The 24,663-nt window shown below is 39.8% G+C and overlaps 1 protein-coding gene across 4 annotated transcripts in view; it reads right to left on the reverse strand.

Annotated features, from left to right (window-relative positions):
- Positions 1-24,663, reverse strand: part of LOC308385932 (A-type potassium channel modulatory protein DPP6-like) — a 235,014-nt gene that overhangs the window by 87,124 nt on the left and 123,227 nt on the right. The window contains exon 2 of one of the 4 annotated variants that reach the window (XM_080865144.1): positions 8,472-8,628. The exons of the other annotated variants lie outside the window; for them this stretch is intronic. Coding sequence (XP_080721270.1) covers positions 8,472-8,628 — 157 coding nt within the window. The remainder of the gene's footprint in view (positions 1-8,471; positions 8,629-24,663) is intronic. 4 annotated transcript variants of the gene reach the window in all.

Raw genomic sequence — 24,663 nt, forward strand, 5'->3', positions numbered from 1 at the left:
CAGAAAGTCTATGATGCAGTAACTCGTGCATCTCAGAATTCATCATAATTCACAGGTTACTGTCCATATAACAGTAACAAAGTGACACTGATCTTAAGTAAAATTTGGGTGAAGACCCATTAGCTAGTCTAGTGCACTAGACTCCCATCAGTCTTCTGTCAAAGACCAGAACTTTACCCCCCCTAAAAAAAGAAAGAAAAAAAATTGCTAGCCTCACAACTTTCCAACCTCCGTGCTTTGTTAACTGTCTAAGGACAGGTTTATGAAAATTGACAGAATGCTTTGAAATCCCAATGACTTCTAGTCATGCAGAGTTAAACCTGCTTCCAGAGACAATACCCAATTGTGGCTACAAGATGGTGGAAATGTAAACAATGGGTGGAAGCGACAAAATTATATCTGTGATTAACCTTTGTAGGTTTTAAATGATGTCTCTTGTTAGACTTCACTGGACTCAACACTGACTGTCCACTTGGCACTGCCCAGATGGACTGTGTGAGGATGGTCTTTGAAGAGTATTCAAGTAGTGAATACCTTACATTTCAAGATTTGATGAGATTTTTGGCAACTACAACTACTTGGTTAAGGTCAAGATCTGTGCACAAAGAAGGTCATTCACTTCTTGCCCTTTGCTTGGTAACTGGTTGTCAGTTGAGAGAAAACAGTCTTGAGTCTTGTTGCCTTTGTAACATTTACCACCTTACCACATGTCAATCAGCAATGTCCTTCACTTTCATTGGTAGTCACCTCAATCACTTGCTCTAAAGTTTAACCAGATACCTGAAACTTCATTCCTTTGTCTCTCGAAGTTGGTTAATAACATTGGTTTCCCATGACTTTTGGTTGTTGTGTTCCTGCTGACGACTTTCAAGGCCTGCAGTCCACAAGAGGTGGGTTTTTGTCAGTCTACAGAGAAAGCACTATATTTCAAAGGAACCAGTGACAGTACAAGCTTTCTAATGTTATACTATATTCTTCTTTCCATCAATAACATGCTATCCTACAGGAAAACAAGCAACTCCATACAGAGGTCTGCCACTGAAAATATCTGGTCACTTAACACTCTGTGCCTGTTCACCAGCAACTCGAGTTTTATGAGATGCAGTTTTGTTGCTCAGGCTCACTTAAGTGTTTTGCATGGAATGCTCCCAGCTGCAAAGTAACTACAAAATCATCTGAGCTGCTGTGTGGAAGGAGGTTAGTGGAGAATACAAAAAAAAACAGAGGAAGGGAAGAAAAAAGAAAGCTGGATGGGAAGGTTTCACTGCAGAACACTGCATGTCCCCTCAGCCCACACCCAGAAAGATTAGTATTCAGTGCAACCAGGCAGCACAGCCAGTGCATCTCTCAACAACATTAAGAATTGAAAAGTATCTTTTCTATTGTTCTTATCTATCAGCCTTCATTCTATAATGCACACTTGTCCTGCTACTCTGGCAAAATAAATTGCCATCATGGAAACAATATGCACCGACAGACGCGCTCGCTTTCTCGAAATGAAATGCCCCTCAACCCACTGCTTCCAGGCGTAGGGGTCTAATAAAAAGAGGCTGCTGCTTTGTTGATGTTTACCCAGGCTAATGTATTCTGGCCTGCTGTTTTTTTTTATCAGTTTGCAAAGTAAAATATGAACATTCATGTAGAAAGAATAGACTTCCTTCCTCCTTTATTGGCATAATGTTTGGCTGAAGTGTTCTCATGATGAAGAATGTCTCACGCTCAAGTGTGGTCTTCTTTTTTGGAAGAAAAAATAAAATAACCTGCATTCACCTCTCTTCTTGCTGAAATTAAAAAAAAAATCTGATTGGGAGAGCTTCTATGCTTGCAAATACAGACAGTGTTTCTCTGGGTGAGAGAGGGCGACAATGATGGGTATGATCATGTACCAGCAATGCTGACTCCACAGTGGAAGTTCAAGTGCATACAGTGAGTTATAGATATCGGCCTCAATAAAACAGCAAAAAATAAGTAAATCTCATTAAAAATAATATATTTTAACAGGGTTGTGAGGCTGTGATGGATCCCACATAACTGCATAGTTCGTTTGAATCTGTCTAGTTTGTTTGCATTCCCTTGTGTTGTGTTACCGTGGTGACTCTGTCAAAGTTTAAAAATAATTCATTGCTTACCCTCCATCTGGCCACCTGTTGTTATTACCACAACCCAGTTGTTCATGCTATTCAGCTGAGAATGGAAGAGCATGCTTTGCATGTAAGAGTGGCCACTGAATGATTTAACAGGGTTGTGAGACTATTTGTTTCATAATTACTGGCCAGTGTATGTGCACTCAACATTCATCATATAGCTGAATATTACATAAGTCCTTATTCAATTCAATGGAGCATGTCTATGCTACAAGTGTAATGAACTGTAAGGCTTAAACATCTTGTTTAATTTTGTTGGCACACTTGAATCATAGGTTTTGACAGCAGGGATTTTTATCATTAACTTAATCAGGAATTACTGCCAACAATCAAAAAATATGTTTTCCATGTTTTGTTTTGGAAGGAATAAATGTTGCATAAATCAGACTTCGAATAATACAAACAACACCTCTGCAAAAACCTTTAGAATATGGAAAGGCGTAAAAAGGAAATTCTGGTGTACATAATTGATACTGACGTGAGGATATCTGGCTGACAGGGAAAACTCATTATTTGAAAAAAGACTTCACAAAAACACTTTTCCATTAATACATTAAGAAGATGAAGTGTCCTGAAATTTCAAGATATGCAAAAGAGGTGACTAAATATGCACTAATTTGCATAAATGTCTAACAGGCAGAGTGGAGTCAAATATGTGTATTTTAAACATTTTTAACTTCTCTGATGATCCACAGTTGCACCCTAGTCAGATACATCAATAATTCACAGCCAATATCAGCTGTCCTCAGAAAATGCCTATTGTAGTTTTCAATTTAGTTACAATTTTGTCATAAACGGTAAACAGAATACAGGTGGTGTGTGTGCTACTAAGGTATTACATGATATTCAGAATGGGGTTTTTACAATTAAGTTAATAGTCTTATTACGCTTTCAACTAAAGCACAGAATTATCCGATGTGTGAAATAGTTGCTATGTAGCTCATACATCTTGTGTAAGCAGAGTGAGGAACTAAACTAAAATGTAAATATGTAAGTAACTTCCATATATAAGTAAATATGTGATGAAAACAGCAAGACAACCTAAATCTGTCTACTTACCGCCCGTCACTCTCAGTGATGCAACAGAGGGCATCCATGAAAAACAAAATGAGAGTCAGCAAATAAAAGCCTTCCAGGACAAACTATCCATTACATTAACCACTGCTGGCACCAATGGTCCTATCCAGGAGATGCTGACTGTTACAAAATGTGAGAAAAAAGGATTGGCTAATAACAACATGGCTGGTGGCTAAACTAGGCTAATGGCACTTATGGTGTGTGAGATTCCATGTCTGTATCTTTTTAGGCAGCATGTCTTTATTATTAAGCAAAAGGCAAAGTACAGCATCCAATTCAAGACATTAATATTTTGTCTGGAAAGTGGGAGAGAGAATGCACATATAGAAAATGTTTAATTTAAATATTTACAAAGACAAAGTCAGATTAACGAGCCATGCTGAGTTTTTTGTGTTTGCTTTTCTGCTTGTTCAGTAAATGTGGATTTCTTTACAGTTCTATTCAAAGCAAACACACTAAAACTACAGTTTTCTTCAGATGTAATCAAGGGTGGGAAAAAAAAAATCACCAGCCAGCAATCCTCAGTGCCTGCAGTCTTTATAGATGCAAGCTCACTCCATGTCAGGATGCATGTTGTTTGAAGGTAGCAAGCTCATCGAGCATGAACTTGACCATAGTCCTGGGATTGAGAGCAGGACTATCGATACTTTTAATCCTTCCATAGGGTAAAAAGTTGCGTAGTCTTGTTGTTTTCACACATAAAAAAAGAACGTGCAAATGAAATTATTTGGCTTTTTAAGCATATTTTTATCACAAGCAACCTGGTACATAGAAGTCACGCCTTTCGTCCATTAAATAAAGTTTCAAACTAGGTGTAGACCAATTTATTTATAATGGCTAATGACTGAATGAAAAGGTCTTAAAAAGGTAAAGAAATGGGAGAAACACCCTTCAAACCATATGAGTAAAAATGTTACACAGTTTGTCCACCAGAGGGCACTTTGCAACTTCACTATTGACACAAACAACAAGTAGCTAATCCAAGGAGAGTATATAATTACACATAAAAATGCTAGCCAGATGTCTTCGTTTTGTATGTCTATTTTTAAAAAAATAAAATAAAATAAAAATAATTATAATAATCAGTCAATGCATCGCAATATCAGATTTTTAAATCACCAAATACAAGTTATGAAAACCTATATCGATCAGGATCTACTTAGGTATGAGTAATTAGCTTCTCATTAGGGAGTGACAGCACCTATCACTCACATAAATAAGACCTCTCAAAGACAAAGAAAGCAAAGAAAAATGGTGATGGATCGCCAAGTCTGGAAGGTCTCAAAATGATTTGAAATACACCATCTGACTCTAAGGAAAGCCGATGACATGTACTACAATAAAAAAAGAAAGAAAAAGAAAAATGGCCACACCAGGTGTCAGGAACTACAGCATATAAGTGTTTGATGCATGCACTTGTTTTTATTTTTTCAAATCCAAAAAAATAGCCATTTGGTGCAAACCACCTTTTCAGGAGAAGAATACCAAATTCAGCAATGAATTCAGAGCCATATTTACAGCAAAAGTGCTTGAACTAGTCCAAAGAATCTGTCCAAAACTTGAGGTGTAAGAGGACCTTTTACCAGAATAATAAGCTTAAGCACATCAGCAAAATGGCAAAGTCAAACCCCAAATTTACAACTTACCAAAATAGTGTGGATAACTTAAAAGGCCAGTAAATTCATGGAAAGTCTCAAAAAGCCTTGGATGAAGGACTTTGGCAGCAATCCAATGCAGAACAGCTCTGGAAAATCCTACAAGAGTACTGCTAAAGCCAAGGCTGTACTATTCACCAGAATATTACTTCTACTGATGTTTCTGTTGAATAAATCTATAGAATATAGATGCACTATTTTATATGGTCAGCAGTTCTTTACTACAACATTAGAAAAAAAGCTTCTTTGGTTGTTCTGGAATTACAAAAATTTAGAAAAAAAAGGCTTTCTTGTAGTGGAAAGACATTCTCATTGTGAGTATAAAATATTTACTTGTAGCAGACTTAAAATGAGTCAATGCAAATTCTATAATTTCCCTCTACACAGAGAACAAGGTGTGCAGTAAGTGTGGATTTACAACCGTGGAAAGAAGGAAGATGGTCAAAAAAAAAATAAAATAAAAACTGAACAGACAGACAACAAACATCTCCAATGGCATAATCCAATGCTCTGTCTTTGTGGTCGGTATGGTGCGAGCCACTGCACTTTTCCTTCGAAAAAAATAAACATACACTGCCTCTGTCTCAGTCCTTAGAGACCAACATATTCATCTCACAGCAAAGGGATTGCAGCACCAACTAGCCATGCTGACACTGTACGTTCTGTTAAGAAAATATACCCTTGCTTTGTCAAGGTCTGAAAAAGGTTGATATTGAATCTAGTAGTAGTAATCCGCTGTTTTGTGCTGGGTGGTTTGTTTACAGCAGATATATAAAGGTGGGTACTTAGGAGCTGATCAGTAAGCTGTGAACGAGCAAAGCACATGTACTCGGGAGTAAAGTAAAGAAATTCTGAGCAGTGCCACAGCATGATGTGTATGCAATAATATGAATGTGTAATTCATTTTAAAACCACCATTAGTTTCAGGTTAAAGACAAAAAAAAAACAATATTGAGAAATTTAGACATATGTTAATAAAATGTATAAACGTATAGCTTGAAGCACATTTTGCAGCCACGTTGCCCATAATACCTTGAAGGCAAATATAAGCAGATAACTAACGTGCCAATTATACTGCAATGCTTTTTGGGTAGTGCAGTGCAAGAGTTCATACCATGATGTGGAGATTCATTTCAAAGCAATTTTAAAAAAGTACTTTTCTACAACAAAACAAAGAACACTCCCAAAAGAAACAATTTCAAAACCACACCAACAAACCATGTCTGGAAATAATTTGAATCATTTCTTATGAGCTTCATGCTCAGAAGAAACTCATCTGGAATGTGTGGGTGTCTTGGTCTTCTTGACAATGCCTGGGCAATATGAGCAAACTACTCCTCAGTATCAAACCGACAATTTGCTGCCTCAAACCTAGATTGCTAACAAAAAAGACCGGGTACAGACAGTACACTGAAAATGACCTCGTGACCTTAAACAATACTACCAACAACGAAGGGAGCGAGGCATTTAACCCCGGTGTATTCAGCTTACTGCTCAGTGCAGTCAGTAGAAATGAAAACTGCACTGGGCAGCTCCAAAAATGTTTTCAGCTGCGGGAACCTGAATAACATCCTGATTAAACAGCAGAAGAACTATTCCCTGTGTCAATCCTTTGTGATTAAACAAGCAACAGGCAACTGTTTTCCTTCACCCTATTATTATTATTAAAGGAATGTTGATTGTACAATGTGGTGGCAACACAGTGATTACCACTGATGTCAAGATTGTTTTGGTTTGAGTCTTGCTTTCACTATGCAAGTATTTAACCCACTGGGTGGCAATCTCAAAGGAAAATTATTGTGCAAATATGCAGTCAAAACAACATCACTTCCATCACCCTATAGCATTCCCTGATAACTGCGAGGCCACATGGTAAAATAACTAAAAATAGAAATGGAAACTACCGGGAAAAGAAGAAGACCAACAACAAAAAAGTTAGTAGTAGCAATAGTTGAAGGGTGAATAGAGGCTGACAACGGAGAGCGATAGAAACATTAAGTACATGAAGCACAACCCTCCACAATGTAATGTAGTGCTTTGATTGGGTGATAACACTAGAAGAGCCTTACATAAATAAAGTCCATTTATCAATATTTCTACTAAATCGGGAGGTATAACAGAATATGGCAAATTAAAACTTTATTTGAAATTGAAAAAAAAAGCACAGCAGAAGCAAACTGCTAACTACATACAACTACATAAACTGTACTTTGGTGCACATTTTTCAATGATTAAAAAAACCAATAACAAAAAAAACAACAACAAATACACGGGTGGCAAACTAAAAGAGAAACCTGAACCCTTGAGGGGATGCAGAGGCTCCGTTATTCAGTGAAAACTTGCAAAGTGAACACCAAGGAGCTTTGAAGCTCTTCTGGCAGCACGCAGCGGCTAACACCTTACTAAGACTCTTTATGTTGGTTTCGCCTTTGATTTGCAAAGCTTATGAATAATTTATGGTCAGCAGGAATTTATGAAACACAACAATTAAAAAGGCTCCTTTTAAATGAGTCCTTTGAAAGGAAACACTTTCCTCTCTGTCATCCATATGCAAACAAATAGCCAGGGTTTAAACAGACAACACTGACTAACACTTTTTCTAAATGAACACGTGTTTGTGGTTTTTACATTTCACAGCAGACATAAACATTGGCTTCCTTGGCGTCAAGTTAAAGAGCAGAAAATATTTATAAAAACCTGTCTTTTTGATAAAGTGAACCATGAATGTATAAATTCTGGTAGAAAGTAAAATTCTGATTTGGACAGCGAGGAAGAAATTAAAAGGTAGAAAACAAAAAGACCTGAAAAACAATCATGAGGCCAATTTCTTTGCCAGGTATCATAATGACAAGCCTTTACTTTAGTAGCTGAGCCATCCCCGTCAATACAGCTCAACCCTTCTCCAAAGACTTTATTCACACCGTCTTTTCAGATACGCACCTTGACATTTTAGTTTGAGGCGGGCACTTCAGTTGTCGAGCAGACTATTACTGGAGAGGAGAATGCACTGAAATAAGGATAATTCCCCACCAAGACCCACCATCGAAGCACTCATTGAGGAAAAAAAAAAGAAAATCAGGTATGCCAGCACTGTGGTGGCAATGCAGGACATGGAGGAAGCAGCAGGCTTTAACAGATATGCTTAGTGGGCTGCAGCTAATGAGCCCTGATGCAGAGACTTGAGGATTCGCTGCGAGGCAGTAGACTTGACCAGATGCAGTGAGAGAAAAGTCTGAGTGAAATAACAGTCACATCCAAATGTGTGTGTGTGCATCATGTTCAGCTTCTCTTCAATTTTCCCTCTCAAGTCCAGTAAAATTATATTTTGAAAGGCTCATTACTACAATTTGGAATTCTAAACATGTATTGAAAGTGTCTTGGTTGCACAATCTATCATGAACACAAAGTACAAATAAACCACCAAATGAAATATTTTATAAGTGCATTTTTTTAAAATGTACAATATAATGAGTAATCCAATTGAAGCACTATTGCAGATAAATGTACTTTTCAATAACGAACAAAACATTCATTCTCTGCCCTCCTTTTTCTCCCCCCCTCCTCACTCTACCGTCTACCTTGCTGCTGCCTTTACCTGAAAATAGCCCAGAGAAAGTGCTCTCGTCTCTGAAAAGTGGCGAGCAGCTTGCTCTCTTGTCAAGCCACAGTGGAAAAAAGGTCGATGAGTGTCTCCAGCGAGAATGTCGGCGAGAAGAGAAATGTGTGCATTAGCCTCCGTGAGTACATCACATCTAAACGGAGAGACAGAAATGGTGGTCAGTCTCTTTACAAAGAAGACAACGTGTCCGTCTGCTAAACGAGCTGTGTTTTTTTCCCCACTGTAGAAGACTGATGATGGCGAAAAACAAAAGACAATGAGTTTTACCATAAATAGTTTAGTACTACTCGCACTAATATGCAGCATTTGCAAAGCTCGAGCTGAGAGGTTGTTTGTTTAGTTTAGGCTCAAGACTGAAAACAGACTTCTATAGGAAGCAATTTGTTCTAACTGTATACAGTGGGGCAAAAAAGTATTTAGTCAGCCACCGATTGTGCAAGTTCCCCCACTTAAAATGATGACAGAGGTCAGTAATTTGCACCAGAGGTACACTGCAACTGTGAGAGACAGAATGTGAAAAAAAAAAAATCCATGAATCCACATGGTAGGATTTGTAAACAATTTATTCGTAAATCAGGGTGGAAAATAAGTATTTGGTCAATAACAAAAATACAACTCAATACTTTGTAACATAACCTTTGTTGGCAATAACAGAGGTCAAACGTTTACTATAGGTCTTTACCAGGTTTGCACACACAGTAGCTGGTATTTTGGCAGATCTTCTCGAGAGCAGTGATGTTTTGGGGCTGTCGCCGAGCAACATGGACTTTCAACTCCCGCCACAGATTTTCTATGGGGTTGAGGTCTGGAGACTGGCTAGGCCACTCCAGGACTTTCAAATGCTTCTTACGGAGCCACTCCTTTGTTGCCCGGGCGGTGTGTTTTGGATCATTGTCATGTTGGAAGACCCAGCCTCGTGTCATCTTCAAAGTTCTCACTGATGGAAGGAGGTTTTGGCTCACAATCTCACGATACATGGCCCCATTCATTCTGTCCTTAACACGGATCAGTCGTCCTGTCCCCTTGGCAGTAAAACAGCCCCATAGCATGATGTTTCCACCCCCATGCTTCACAGTAGGTATGGTGTTCTTGGGATGCAACTCAGTATTCTTCTTCCTCCAAACACGACGAGTTGAGTTTATACCAAAAAGTTCTACTTTGGTTTCATCTGACCACATGACATTCTCCCAATCCTCTGCTGTATCATCCATGTGCTCTCTGGCAAACTTCAGACGGGCCTGGACATGCACTGGCTTCAGCAGCGGAACACGTCTGGCACTGCGGGATTTGATTCCCTGCCGTTGTAGTGTGTTACTGATGGTGACCTTTGTTACTTTGGTCCCAGCTCTCTGCAGGTCATTCACCAGGTCCCCCCGTGTGGTTCTGGGATCTTTGCTCACCGTTCTCATGATCATTTTGACCCCACGGGATGAGATCTTGCGTGGAGCCCCAGATCGAGGGAGATTATCAGTGGTCTTGTATGTCTTCCATTTTCTGATGATTGCTCCCACAGTTGATTTCTTCACACCAAGCTGCTTGCCTATTGTAGATTCACTCTTCCCAGTCTGGTGCAGGTCTACAATACTTTTCCTGGTGTCCTTCGAAAGCTCTTTGGTCTTGGCCATGGCGGAGTTTGGAGTCTGACTGTTTGAGGCTGTGGACAGGTGTCTTTTATACAGATGATGAGTTCAAACAGGTGCCATTCATACAGGTAACGAGTGGGGGACAGAAAAGCTTCTTACAGAAGACGTTACAGGTCTGTGAGAGCCAGAGATTTTCCTTGTTTGAGGTGACCAAATACTTATTTTCCACCCTAATTTACGAATAAATTCTTTACAAATCCTACCATGTGAATTCATGGAATTTTTTTTTCACATTCTGTCTCTCACAGTTGAAGTGTACCTCTGGTGCAAATTACTGACCTCTGTCATCATTTTAAGTGGGGGAACTTGCACAATCGGTGGCTGACTAAATACTTTTTTGCCCCACTGTATTTATTCAGTCAGTACATCTGTAGAGAGTGTCTATGATGACAGACCCATCTTCTTAAGCTAACATCACCTGTTAAAATTGATTTCTTTATTGGGCTTAACCACAGAATTCACCTATATGTTTATCTTCATGCTTACATAATTGCTGCCTAGCCATGCTCTTGCCGTGCTGCAATATTTTGCGACAAGCCCACTCAGTTAGGTATACCTGTTTAACGGCTTGTTTAAGAGGGGTTTAAACGATGAGAAGAAGCACCCAATCTGATCTCTGTTCCAAAGAGTGGGTGTCCTGGTGAAAAACGCCCAATCACTCCTAGTCCTCAGAGCAGGGCAATATGACCAAAAATATTTATCACGATATACATTTGAAAATTTGCGATAATGATATAACTGACGATATAATTGACACTAGACAAAATGCTTTACAACTCCACAACTTTATTAGTGCAAAAAACCCCATCAATGTATTTTCACTTAAACAAGCAGCTGTTTTTTTATGTGCATTAAAGTTATATAAAAATGTAACAGTGCAAATGCAAATGCCTTGCTGACAGTTTAACCAAAAGGCATTTCCAGTGGAAACTGGCCGACATATCCTCAGCATAACCATGTATAATATCCACAAAACTTAAAAAGAGGTTATACACACGCAACATGGTAATATTAGGTTGAAGCACAGTACGTATCACTCCGTGAGGCACCTGCCTAATATAGCCGTAAAGCTCCGACAATCCATCAAGCGGTGCAGCTTCGTAGCTTAGCAAAGCCATACTAAAACATTTGACAGATTTTCGAGCACCGTGTACGACATAAAATCATTTCGAGGTCAGCAAACACAACCAGAATTCATACATAAGGCACATGGGACTATAAGGGGCACTGTCGATTTTCAGAAAAATCAAAGGATTGATTTTAAGTGTGCCGTATTTTCCAAAAAACACAGTAATAATGACAGCCCGCTAGCATGCTCTACCAAAAATAGTGCTTTGTTGTGTATCTGACGGACGAAAGCTAAACCAGTTCCACACCACTGAAGTTGCAGCATTTTTACAAACCAATTCTGGTTCATCCGTTTCATTTAACGATCCACTTTCGCTCTTCTCATTCTGCGTCGCCGCCATATGCGTTTGTAAACATAGGCACTCCGCATGCGCGTTTTACCCATATTCTATCGCGATATTTCATTTTCCTATCGTTGCCCAAAATTACACCGGTATTACCGTGAACGGTATGATATAGCCCAGCCCTAGTCCTCATCTGAGATTGTGGGTTTGCCAGCAGAGCCTTGGTTGAGGACCTTTTTTAGAAGATTTTTAGATAATCTTAGAATCAATTTTAAAATTAATAATCAAGGGTAACCAATGATGTGTTCTCTTTCTGCATACTATATAGGTATAGTACAAGCCATAGCTTGTGTAAATGAATCACAAGAATCCAACTCAGAGGGCATAAAAACATGTGTCACTGTATCTAGCTTTTCTCTATTTACCTGGATTAAAAAAGATCTTAATAATCTTACTGCTGGGTGGGTAGAAGCCTCAGCATGAGCATGCTGACTTGTGTGAGTCATGCACCAAAAAGTGAGACACCCATCCATCATAAGGTTTTCAGCAATTTGTGCTACAGTAGCTCTTCTGTGAGACTGGATGACATGGGCCAGCTTTTGCTCCCGATTCACCTCAGTGAGACTTTGACACCTATTGCCTTGTCTCTGGCTCCATAGAAATCTTCCAGTAGATATTACCCTGCAAGGCTCGCTGTTTTCACGACGTACTCCAGTCCACTCATCTACCAAGCTGAAGATGAGCTGTGTCAAACTCATTCAGATCTTTGCGCATGCACTTTTCTTGCTTGTAACACATCAACTTCATGAATTGACTTTTTACTAGATGTCTAATAAAGCTCACCAACTGACAACTGCAGTCGTAGGTAGAAGATCAATATTATTCTCTTCATCTGTCAGCAGCTTTAATGTTTTAGCTGGTAAGTATAGCAATATTTATGTATACTCGTGCAATCTTCAGTACATAATCTCCCGTGCTAATTATTTCCTCAAACTATTGGCATAAACATGGAAGAAATGTGGAGAAAAGCTCATGTTGCATATAACCACATCTTACTGTCTGAGACAGGAGGCAAATACTGCACTGCAGCCTCAAGAATGTTTTCAGAAATCTGAGTTGCCTGTCATTGAGTTGGGCTGTATGACTCTCCTCTCTCCCTTCACTACAATATAGAGTGCAGCAGAAGTAGAGAGGAGAATTGAAAGGTAGGTTAAGAATTAAAGTGCAGGGCAGGAGGGAGGTAAAAGAGAAAAGCTAGTAGCAGAGAAAGCTTAAGATAGCCTTTTTGTGCAAGGTGTTCAATTACATTCAAGTGATCTGGGAGTTATATGCAGTCATGCGTATTGCCGATGTCAATATGCAAAGAAAAAAAACATAGTTAACAAGATTTTTGTTCATGCATAATGCTTCTTGCACCGGAGTCAATAGTGTATGCCAATTACTTGAGGGTGAAGTCATCGATGCTGCTTTGTCAATTTGTCATCTAATTATGCCTCCACAGCAAATTTTAAACAGAGGAGCTGTAATTAAGTATGTTGATTTGTTAGAATTTACAACTACTTGGCTTACAATTACCTTTTGGTTAACTTACATTCAAGTACAATGATTAGAAACTTTTCTTAATGCAACCTATTATCTGTTAAAACATGTGCCAAGCTAGCTAGTAAATATGGTTGACAATATAGATTAGCTCTAACAGATCAGCAAATAACACTGTAATAGAAGTATATGGTTAGTAATGGGGAAAAAAATAACCCCACATCTTCATTCAAACTAAGTTTCCTTTGGTGTAGTCAGGTAAAATCTACATTTACATTTATATTGCCACCATATTAGCACTTTTCTTTCTACAATATAAACTGTTATAAAATATGGTGCCTTCTGTTAGTTCTGTTGAGGCTGGTGAGCAGGCAGTTATAAAAAAACTGAAGAACTGCCTTAAAAGGGTGCCCATTATTAAACTGAACTTTTAAATCTGCTCTACTATTCTTTGTGATCACGCAGACTACTTACAGTATTAGAAAGTTGCTAATCAGTCTTCAAATGTGCTCTCCAAATGAAACAAGCTAAACACACAAAAGCAACAAGCACCTGCAACTAAACAGGTCATCTGTTCCTGCCGCCTGAAACCACCCAAGTAAGACTTCCCAAATGATTTTCTATTTTAAATCGACATTAGAAGGCAGTAGGAATGGCGGTGGCACAAAAACACCCAAGTTTCACTTCAAGACTTCAGTCTCTTCTGGGATCACTCTCATGCTGGCTGAAAAGGATTAAACATTTCTGTTGAAGAAAAATTTTAATCTTTTGAGTGAGCTGAGAAACGGCTGCAGGACTCTGTAGGGATCAGCTTTCAAAAAGGAGACCAATTCATAAGGGCCTGAATCATTTATGCATTTTTAAAGGTGCCATGGCAGTGAATCCTAAAATAAATTTTGGTAACTTAATCACAAAGACGTACTGGGGGAATGAGGGTTCCCTGAAATCTGATCTTCTCCAGGATGGCTGGCAGCCGGAGACCAAATATAGGCCCAGTGCTTCGGTCATAATTGGAAGCTTTATTGATTTCCGGGCCTGTCGTCACGCCTGAGGTGACCTTTTGTTTGAGAATAATTGCTCTATTAGAGGGTTTATTCAGGCACCTGCTGGGTATCTCAGACACTATTATTGTCCAATAAGAATCCCCAAGCAATAAAATAGTGACCCTGTCCTGATATGTTGGGTGGACGGAGAGATTCTGACTTTCTGCACTGCTGGGGCTTATCATCAAATGGGAATTACAGGGCTGGCTCGGTTCCTTTTCTGGGTTAACATGACTTGCAATATGGCTGGGAATCTTGATAAGGTTATACTGTATATTGCTTCAACTGCAAACCTTCAGTCCTTCCTTTTTGAGAAATGGCCATACTTATTCATTGCACTGCCTAGCAGAGAGTACCTCAGACATGGAAAATAACTGATTTTGCTGGAAAACATCGAGGCACCAGCAGGTTAGAAAGTATTGGCTGCAGTGCCATAAACACGGCATATTTTCTACATCAACTACAGACTGTTTCTTTATAACTTTGAATTTAAAAGCAGTGAGCACTTCCATTGCTTCTCTAGCAACTTCTAAAGTTCAGCGACATTAAAATGTAGCATCTGAAGATTCATGCCAAGTGTGATTTTCAGTGAGTCAACCAAGAGTTTGAAAGCTTTATCAGGGAGACTTTCTCAAGCTGTGGTTGAGCTTCGTGGTGGTTTTGCCGAAGCAGACTGGCCGCTTGACCTCAAAGTGGTCTAGAAGAACTCTAAAAGCAACAGAAAGTCAATAATTAAAAAATGAAGCCAAAGAATCATGTTTTTCTTAACATAGAAATTCATTATTTATACTATGTGGCATGGGTCAAAGGGGAAAAACAAAATAAAAAAAAGTTTTAAAAATGCAAGAATAAGATGTGTGACATGGTGACTGCACAAGTCTGCTTTTAAATAAAACATTAGTTGGCAGACCCAAAAAGTTTTACTGCATCACTACTTCAAAAATATTTAATACCAATTCAATCAGAATTTAAAACCTAGGTGTGAAAAGGGAAGAAAGCTTACACCAGCAGATGTGAGCTGGAATGGCATTTGAGTGGAACCTCTGAGCAAACATCAATAAGGCTTTCAAAATGCCAAATATCCTTTCAAATTACGTCACTTTTCCATGCGTAGGTATGGTGAAAAGTCAGCTGTATGTCTTTCATCCTATTGATCTTCGTTTCCTAAAGAGACTGAATTTTTCATATTTGATAATCGTGTTTAAATCAAACTTGGGACCTGGCTGTCACATACAGCTTTCTGGCTGTGCCAGCAGGGCCGAGGGAAACAGACTGATGAACATAAAGGTAAGTGTTTATCACCGTATCACCAAGTTTTTCCACAGTTGGTGTTGGGAAACTGTCATGCTCCATGTTGCTTCCGGCACCCTAACCGAATGATATCATTAAATCTTGGCATAAACAGTTATGACTCATGCTCTGCTGTTTGTTGTGTTGCCATCACTCTGGCTTGCTATTCTACAGGCAACAGCTAGAGAGGCATTTTTCATATGAATGACCACAACTGTCATGACTGTGTCCTGTGGCCACAGGAAAAAGTACAGCTTGTGGTCAAAAGTTTATAAATACACTCATAATGGGCATGGATGTCATGGTAATTTGGGCCATAGTAAACCATATATTATGTTTGAATTTATTTTGTATGTTCTCTAATCCGCACAGGGTCAAACGTATACATACACCCCCACTGATTTGTTTATACAGCCATGCGCAAGTTGTTGGAGTTCATTATGTTAGTTTCACTTGGGTTTTGTGTGTTTGAGTTATCAGTATTGTTGTCAACTTTGACTAGAGTTCTGTTATTTTGACCTCTTATGTGGGCCCAAGATTTTGGTTCTTTTTGCATGATTTAACCATTTATGTTTTGGGGTTAAATAAAAAATCCTTTTTTTGGACTTTAACCTGTGCCTGAGTTTCCTTCGCTGCTCGGTCCATCACATCCATGTGGGTCACTGTAGATACACACATCTGAATAACTTGGTCTCACATAGAGTTTTTGAACTGCAGTTGTTAAGAAATGACCCCAAGAGACTTTCCCCAACATAAATCTACACAATTCTCCTTCTTAGATCTTCACTGAATTCCTTGGACTTTCCAGTTGTCGTGCATATTGGTCAATCCAGTGAGTGTTGCCATACAATCCTTTTTAGGATGGCAAAGAAGAAGTACCAATTGTATTCAGTCATAATTGCTAAAGTGAAGTTAATAAATAGTTAATAAAAGACACTTATTAAACGATTTGAGTGTATGTACATATGTGAGTGTGGATGTAAACCTTTGACCCTGTGGATTAGAAAAACACCCAAGATAAATTCAAACTTGTGCACTCAATTCTTGTTTTTTAAAGTCATTAAAGACATGCTGTACAATTATTCCACCCTGGAAAAAGAACATTTCAAAGAAATCATTTAAAACCCCCAATTAACATGACATTTACAGTCATGATGAGTGTAAACTTCTGACCTCAACTGTAAGTCATTCTGACTGACTGTTCATAATATTAATTTTTTCAGCTAGATTAGCTAAGCACCTCAATTTTCTAGGAAAGTCCAAACTGGAGGCAGCTATTTCTTTTGTGTTCTCGATCACATTTGACCCCATGACACATTTTGAATGACAACCCCCTCATTTGCCTAACGAAGCAGTAAAGGAAACGAAATGGGAGTTTGGGGAAAATGGAAGGGGAAAAATAACACATACATAATTAAATAAATCATTTGCATCACCTCATTACCATCCTGCTTTGGTCAGAATAGAAACACTCACTCATACCGCAAGAAAAATGTTTTATGAAGCCCCTTTAAAAATTGCTGGCATGACCTCTTTGTGTGTCCAGTCATGTTGAAAGCTCCTGTTCAGTGGTTTCGATACACCCATGCTTCTCTAATGGACTGTGTGGACTGCCACAAAGCAGACATCAGCATAAAGGTTCTCGGTGTGATGAAATTGATTTTCAACGTGTTCTTTTGTTCCCCTTTGGCGAAAAACACATTTCATGTCATTTATTAAAACCAATTGTGACTGCACAAGAGCAAGGTCTTAATCCAAACCTAACAACATAAGAACACATGTTTCTATGCTACCTCCACTACATCCAAATTAAAGGAGTTCCACCACTGTGTAGTAAGTTTCCCCTTAGTGTTTCAAAATATCTAATGTATAGTAAATCAATCATTTAACTAGTTCAATCTAAATTTGGCCTTAAAAATTTTTTACACTGAAATATATATATATATATATATATATATATATATTCAACTTGTAGCCAAGCATCTCACTGATCACTGCTGCCGTATTGTAGATCAGCTTGTTAGTGTCGGTAATCGAGACTGCAAGACCAGACTGACCAACCTGTGCACTGCCTGGATTGATTACAAGAAGGCCTATGACTCAATGCCCCACAGCTGGATACTGGAATGCCTAGAATTGTACAAGATCAATGGGACCCTAAGAGCCTTCATCAGGAACTCAATGGGGATGTGGCGTACAACACTAGAGGCCAACTCCAAGCCCATAGCACAAGTCACCATCAAGTGCGGGATCTACCAAGGAGATGCTCTGTCCCCACTGCTGTTCTGCATAGGCCTGAACCCCCTCAGTGAGATCATTAACAAGACTGGCTACGGATACCGACTACAGAACAGAGCAGTTGTCAGCCACCTCCTGTACATGGATGACATCAAGCTGTATGCCAAGAGTGAACGAGACATCGATTCACTGATCCACACTACCAGGCTATACAGCAATGACATTGGAATGTCGTTCGGACTGGAGAAGTGTAGTCGGATGGTAACAAAGAGAGGGAAGGTAGTCAGAACTGAGGGGATTGAACTACCAGAAGGCAACATTGCAGACATAGAGGACAGTTACAAGTACTTGGGGATCCCACAGGCGAATGGGAACCATGAAGAGGCCGCTAGAAAAGCTGCAACCACCAAGTACCTGCAGAGGGTCAGGCAAGTCCTGAGGAGTCAGCTGAATGGTAAGAACAAGATCCGGGCCATCAACACGTACGCCCTGCCCGTGATCAGGTACCCTGCTGGGGTAATAGGCTGGCCAAAGGAGGAGATAGAAGCCACTGACATAAAGACAAGAAAGCTCCTTACCATGCATGGAGGGTTTCACCCCAAATCCAGCACCCTGAGGCTGTACGCTAAGCGGAAGGAAGGGGGCCGGGGACTGGTGAGTGTCAGCACCACAGTCCAGGATGAGACAACGAACATCTAAGAATACATTAGGAAGATGGCCCCAACTGACCGAGTGCTCAGTGAATACCTCAGGCAGCAGAAACCCAAGAAAGAGGAGGGAGACGAGGAACCATCATGGAAGGACAGGCCCCTGCACGGTATGTACCACCGGCAGATAGAGGAGGTGGCTGATATCCAGAAATCCTACCAGTGGCTGGACAAAGCTGGACTGAAAGACAGCACAGAGGCACTAATCATGGCAGCACAAGAACAAGCTCTGAGCACAAGATCCATAGAGGCTGGGGTCTATCACACCAGGCAAGACCCCAGGTGCAGGCTGTGTAAAGATGCCCCAGAGACAATCCAGCACATAACAGCAGGGTGCAAGATGCTAGCAGGCAAGGCATACATGGAACGCCATAACCAAGTGGCCGGCATAGTGTACAGGAACATCTGTGCCGAGTATAACCTGGAAGTCCCGAGGTCAAAATGGGAGATGCCCCCAAGGGTGGTGGAGAATGACCGAGCTAAGATCCTGTGGGACTTCCAGATACAGACGGACAAAATGGTGGTGGCTAACCAACCGGACATAGTGGTGGTAGACAAACAGAAGAAGACGGCCGTAGTGATCGATGTAGCGGTTCCGAATGACAGCAATATCAGGAAGAAGGAACACGAGAAGCTGGAGAAATACCAAGGGCTCAGAGAAGAGCTCGAGAGGATGTGGAGGGTGAAGGTAACGGTGGTCCCCGTGGTAATCGGAGCACTAGGTGCGGTGACTCCCAAGCTAGGCGAGTGGCTCCAGCAGATCCCGGGAACAACATCGGAGATCTCTGTCCAGAAGAGCGCAGTCCTGGGAACAGCTAAGATACTGCGCAGGACCCTCAAGCTCCCAGGCCTCTGGTAGAGGACCCGAGCTTGAAGGATAAACCGCCCGCAGGGGCGTGCTGGGTGTTTTTTTTTTTATATTAGGGGTGCAACGATACGCAAAATTCACGGTTCGGTTCGGTTCGATACTTTGGTGTCACGGTTCGATATTTTTTCGATACAAAAAAAATGTTCATGCATTTTTAATTTGTCATTTATTAAAATTATAAATATATATTTTAACTCAAAAGTACAGTTTTTAAATTTAACCCTAACCCTTGTGCGCGTTTTTTATTTTGACAGCGAATGCGCACCTGCGGACCACTTATGTGCAGCCCTGGTTATATAGCTCGTCATATTGCAGCCACAGAAATTCTTTTGTCCATGAAACCATGAAGCTGCACTTTCTTTTTGCCTTATAGTCTGATTTGTCATAACTTCTCCATTTTGTGGTAAGCTTTTATTTGGCTGTCACTTCTTCACCCTGACCTGTCTTATTTGGCTCAGCAGAACTGAAATGCTTTTACACGCGCACTCACATAAGCTCAGCGATTCTCTGCGCGATCAACCTCTCACATGTTTAAGCTTGCTGCGGGAGATTTCACTTGTCATGTTTGCATAGTAAGCTAACGATTAATAAGACGATGTCAGAGGAATTGGTGCACAAATTATCATCACTCACAGATCAGTGCTGTCGCTCTCTATACACAGTTCGCACGATTGCAAAGTGAAAGCAAAAAAACAAGCGCAAATTCAAACGCGACTTCAATATGTCACATATTGACAGTGGCTCACCGATGCCAATGACATAATTACCCAGCTACATTTCTGAAAGAATGCAAAAGCATTGACATATATTTTTCCTACAATAGCCCGACGGGCAGGGAAGAGATAGATTTTGGTAGCCCGACTGAAAAAAATCGCTAGCTCCGGGACGTCGGATCGTCAGAAGGAAAATTGATAAAATAAATTACAAATGTTGTATTGTTCGATACATATGCGTACCGAACCGAAAGCACTGTATCGAACGGTTCAATATCGATACGAATATCGTTGCACCCCTAATATATATATATATATATATATATATATATATATATATATATATATATATATATATATATATATAATTAATCAACTGGTTTAAACCAAACATAATCTGTAATACATAAGGGGATCAGGTAAAAGTGCACAGATCAGAGTGTAACACATTTACATGTTTAAAAAATCCTAAAAAATAAAAAGATCAAACCTAACCCAGGATATTTCTCAGTCACAGAGACCAAGAGACTGGTTGGTGACCCAAATTGCAACCTGGTTCCCTGACCACACAGTAGGTTTCTGGTTGCCAGGTGAAACGTATTGCAAAGAGGGAGGAGCTCCGCAAACCTTAATGACTGCTTTAGTCACTAGCACACTGCCACAGTTCCCTGTAATTTGTTTCTGTCTCTGCAGACACTTAGAGCTGCTGTGTAACTGGAAAAGGTGTGGCACAAACTGTACATGGAGAATGACAACTTTGACAGTTATTGTTGTGCAAGATCGCTGCAAAAAACACATTTCAAAAGTTCCAACTTGTACTATGAAGTGTGCATAGTACAAGTCGGAACTATTCAAATGTTTGAAGATAATTTGGCATCTTCCATGGAAGACCATGTGTTAATAGACCTCTCTCCCTTGTTATTGATCTCTGGCTCTCTTCCACAGCATGTCTTTTGTCCTATTTTCCTTCTCCTTTCACCCCAACCAGAGTTTTTCTTCCTGTTAAAAGGGAGTTTTTCCCTTCCCACTGTTGCCAAAGTGCTTGCTCGTAGGGGGTCATATGATTGGATTTTTCTCTCTATGTATTATTGTAGCATCTACCTTACAAATATAAAGCACCTTGAGGTGACTGCTATTGTGATTTGATGCTGTATGAATAAAATTGAACTGAACTGAACTTAAGCCTCCCACATAAGCCTTCAGCAACAACTTGCAACTTGTTGGGGAATAAACACAATTGCAATATTGACCAGGGCTTTAAGTTGCTCTTAAGGTTGAAGTGAAGACAAACCTCTATTGCCATGTCTAATGTCCAGTGGAGGGAAGGTTCCCTTTTTATACAAAATATATAGTTTGAAATTACCCCACTTCTGACTCCATTTATTGGATGTTTCTGAACAATTTTATGGTCCCAGTCACTAGTTGTAAGTGTTCTTTGAAACACCATACTTGTAAATTATGGTTGCATTTATAGATGAGACAAGATAAAGATAAGATCATAAGCAGGCTTTAAGGTGTGGCTACTAGAGATTGCACGATACCACTTTTTTATGTCCGATACCGATATCATAAATTTGGATATCTGCCGATACCGATATGAATCCGATATAGTGTTTTTTAATCAACAAAACTGTTTTTTAAAATATCTTGCTGCATTTTGCAAGTCTGCAAGTTCATACTCAAGTTTAAAACAACAACTACACTAAAGCTATTCTGTTATACCTGTATACAAAAAAAATATTTCATAGTTCAGCAATACTGATCAATCTAATAAACTTAAACCTACACCATCCTCCCTATTCTGGTATTTTAAAGAGTACTTAGCGTAAATATTAAGCAACCTAACTAATAGGGTTCCAACTCCCAGCAACAAAAATAAAAAAATAAAAAATAGGGAACCACCCCTCACGCTCCACCTCATGATGCTTAATCGACGTAATCAACCTTAATTTGATAAAGTGTGAAAAAAATGCACAGAAATCAATTATTTTTCAAGAAATATTAAATAGATTCAACATCTTTCTTCAACAAAATTGCAGACTGCACAGATGGTACCTTCCCAAAGGAAAAAGTACTATAGCTTACTAGGGTATATATATTAGACTTAATAGTCACTATATACAGTAATTGACTTCTATTCATTTTACATAAAATTAAAACTTTGGGTGTCAGATAATTATTTATTAAAAGCTCGACATTTTAAATGAGAATAAGAAAGAAAAGTATGTCTTTGTGCCCCCTTTTCCCTGTTCATGCCCTATCGGCCCCCCTGGCTAAACTTTGCTAGATCCGCCCCTGCACAGTTACAGCCGTAAGCTACGTAGACAAAGATCCTCGAGTAGAAAGTAATATTAAATACATTCTAACAACAGCTGATCAAGCTTAAACGTGCTGCTGTTGTTCAGCCGCTGGTTTCCTCTTTCTGGTGCAAAGTGGGCCAAAAGCAAACTAGAGACACGGACTCGCGACAGAAAAGCCGATCAGCTGATCGTTAAGCAGTTTCATGATTGAAGTAGCAGCAGGAGAGGCAGTCGCTCCATATATCGCTTGTTAAGCTTAAGGCAGGAATGCTTTACAAACATTCAGAGATGGACTTACACACTTGCTTTACTTCTCTCGGGGATAACTTTGTCGGAGATGAAATGCCGGGTTGCTAGCGAAGCTCCACATGCTATCCAGACCACCGACAGGTCCCGCATGCCACAGCCGCTCTATCACGTGATGCATACTGCTCCGACTGCTAACGTTCTGAGGTGAGTTACGGCGTGTTGCAAGTTTTGTGAGGTGCTTTCGTGATATTTAATGGATCGGATTACATTTTTTATTTTTCTCCGATATCCGATCCAGTAATTTAGGTCAGTATCGGACCGATACGTAATATCGGATCGGTCCATCTCTAGTGGCTACCCCTATGATTGACAGGTCTCCTTATGATTGCTTTGGTCACTAACATTTTGCCACAGTAGCCCATAGCTTACATGGAAGACAGCAACTTGTCCACAAACACAAACACTCTAACTAATTGTCAAGTGCAGTGAAGCTGTGAAAGCTTTATTTAGACACATCCCACATTCTGAACCTCAGCTGATGCAACTTACTATTCAAAGTCTCTGGGCCTGTGTGACTCAGGCACTAAGGGGAAAAGACTCCACACAAGTTTTGAAATCTACTAACTAGTAATCTTTTTCAATTTTGGTTTGCTGTGTTTGAAGTTGACTCCCTTGTGTTTTATGTACATTGTTTGCCTGCTAATGATTGATGTTCTTTTTCCAATTTAAGTTGTTAAAGATAACCCTCTGTTTCAAAACTTTCACATCATAATTATCTACTGAAGGCGATAACAAGTAAAAGGTATTACATTTGGCACCCTAAAGTCTGAAAGGCCAGAAAACTTCAAAAAGAAAGTGTTCTCTACTCATAGTGCAATCTGATAAGTATAACAAGAACTGTTAATTTTGATATCTTACTGTCCTGAAGCAAATTCAAGGGTCAGTGACAGCTGATATAAAATTGGTGATAAAAACTCACTGGGGAGCTTTTTAAGCTTCATACAGACCCAGAGAATACCCAGGAGTGTAGTTTTTTTTCTCCTCTAAAAAGATAACAACTGACTGAGTGTGGGAGAACCTGTATTTCACTGATATAAGCAGGGATAGATGTTATAATTCAGAGGCAATTGACAGCACCCTGAGGATAACTGAAATGAGATAATAAACTCCACAGTGAAAACCCTGTGTGGAACTATGTGGACTTCTAATCTCGAAAATGGTAAAGACGGAAGATTCAATCAGACTGTGTAAGTGCCACAAAGTATTTTAGTATCTCTTCTTGGCCATATAAAGCAGATGAACGATGAATCGTGCCAGGTGCGAATAAGTAGGTAGGCCACTAAAACATTTCAGTAACAAACAAGCAAAATGTAGCAACAAAAAAATTCTCATCTGCATACACGTTCCACCAAACTATAAGCTGAATTCACAGGGATTGAAAAGCCTATGAAAACACCGACTTTCTGTGGTAATTAGCACCCTGTGTGCAATGCCAATTCAAGCCAAGTGCCGCTGTAGCACATTTTCATATCAGGAGAACAATAGCCAAATCAAAAGCGCCAATCACGCGTCCTGTCGTGTTTGATGTTCGAACAAAGTTGGGTGCTCATTTGCAGTAACACTGAAATCAGGGCTGCATGCTCATTTGCCAGAATGAGATGCACATTAGCCGAGCTTTTGTTTAACTAGCGACGAAAACTAAATCAAAGGAATAGCATAAAACAAGACAGCAATGCAATTAATGACCAATATTCATTTGCCCTACTCACTTTGTCTGTTTTTATCTCTCTGTGTGTGTTTTCTTTGTGCAAAGCTGCATATTGAGCAACCGAATCTCCATAGAAACCAGGCTGCTGCTGGGCATTTGGAGCGTGCCCAGAAAATGTCATGATGAAAGTCAGCAATTCAGCAATGGGCACTAAACGCCACTGAGGAGACATGTAATGGCTGCCAATATTTTGAGCATGGGAAAACAGCAGGGGGTTGACACTGTCGCCTCTGACCACCTCCCTTCTACTCAGACTTATGTTTTTATAGCTGGCAGAAGCAAGACTGGGATGCATGCCAACCGATAGACAGTCCAGGATGGAGCTGACAACAGGACTGTCAGACAGATGACACAGGCGCATACTTCTCAAGTAGAGAAAGATGATATTGTATCGGGCC

This window comes from Rhamphochromis sp. 'chilingali' (genome assembly GCF_963969265.1).
Source record: "Rhamphochromis sp. 'chilingali' genome assembly, chromosome: 18".
NCBI lineage: Eukaryota > Metazoa > Chordata > Actinopteri > Cichliformes > Cichlidae > Rhamphochromis > Rhamphochromis sp. 'chilingali'.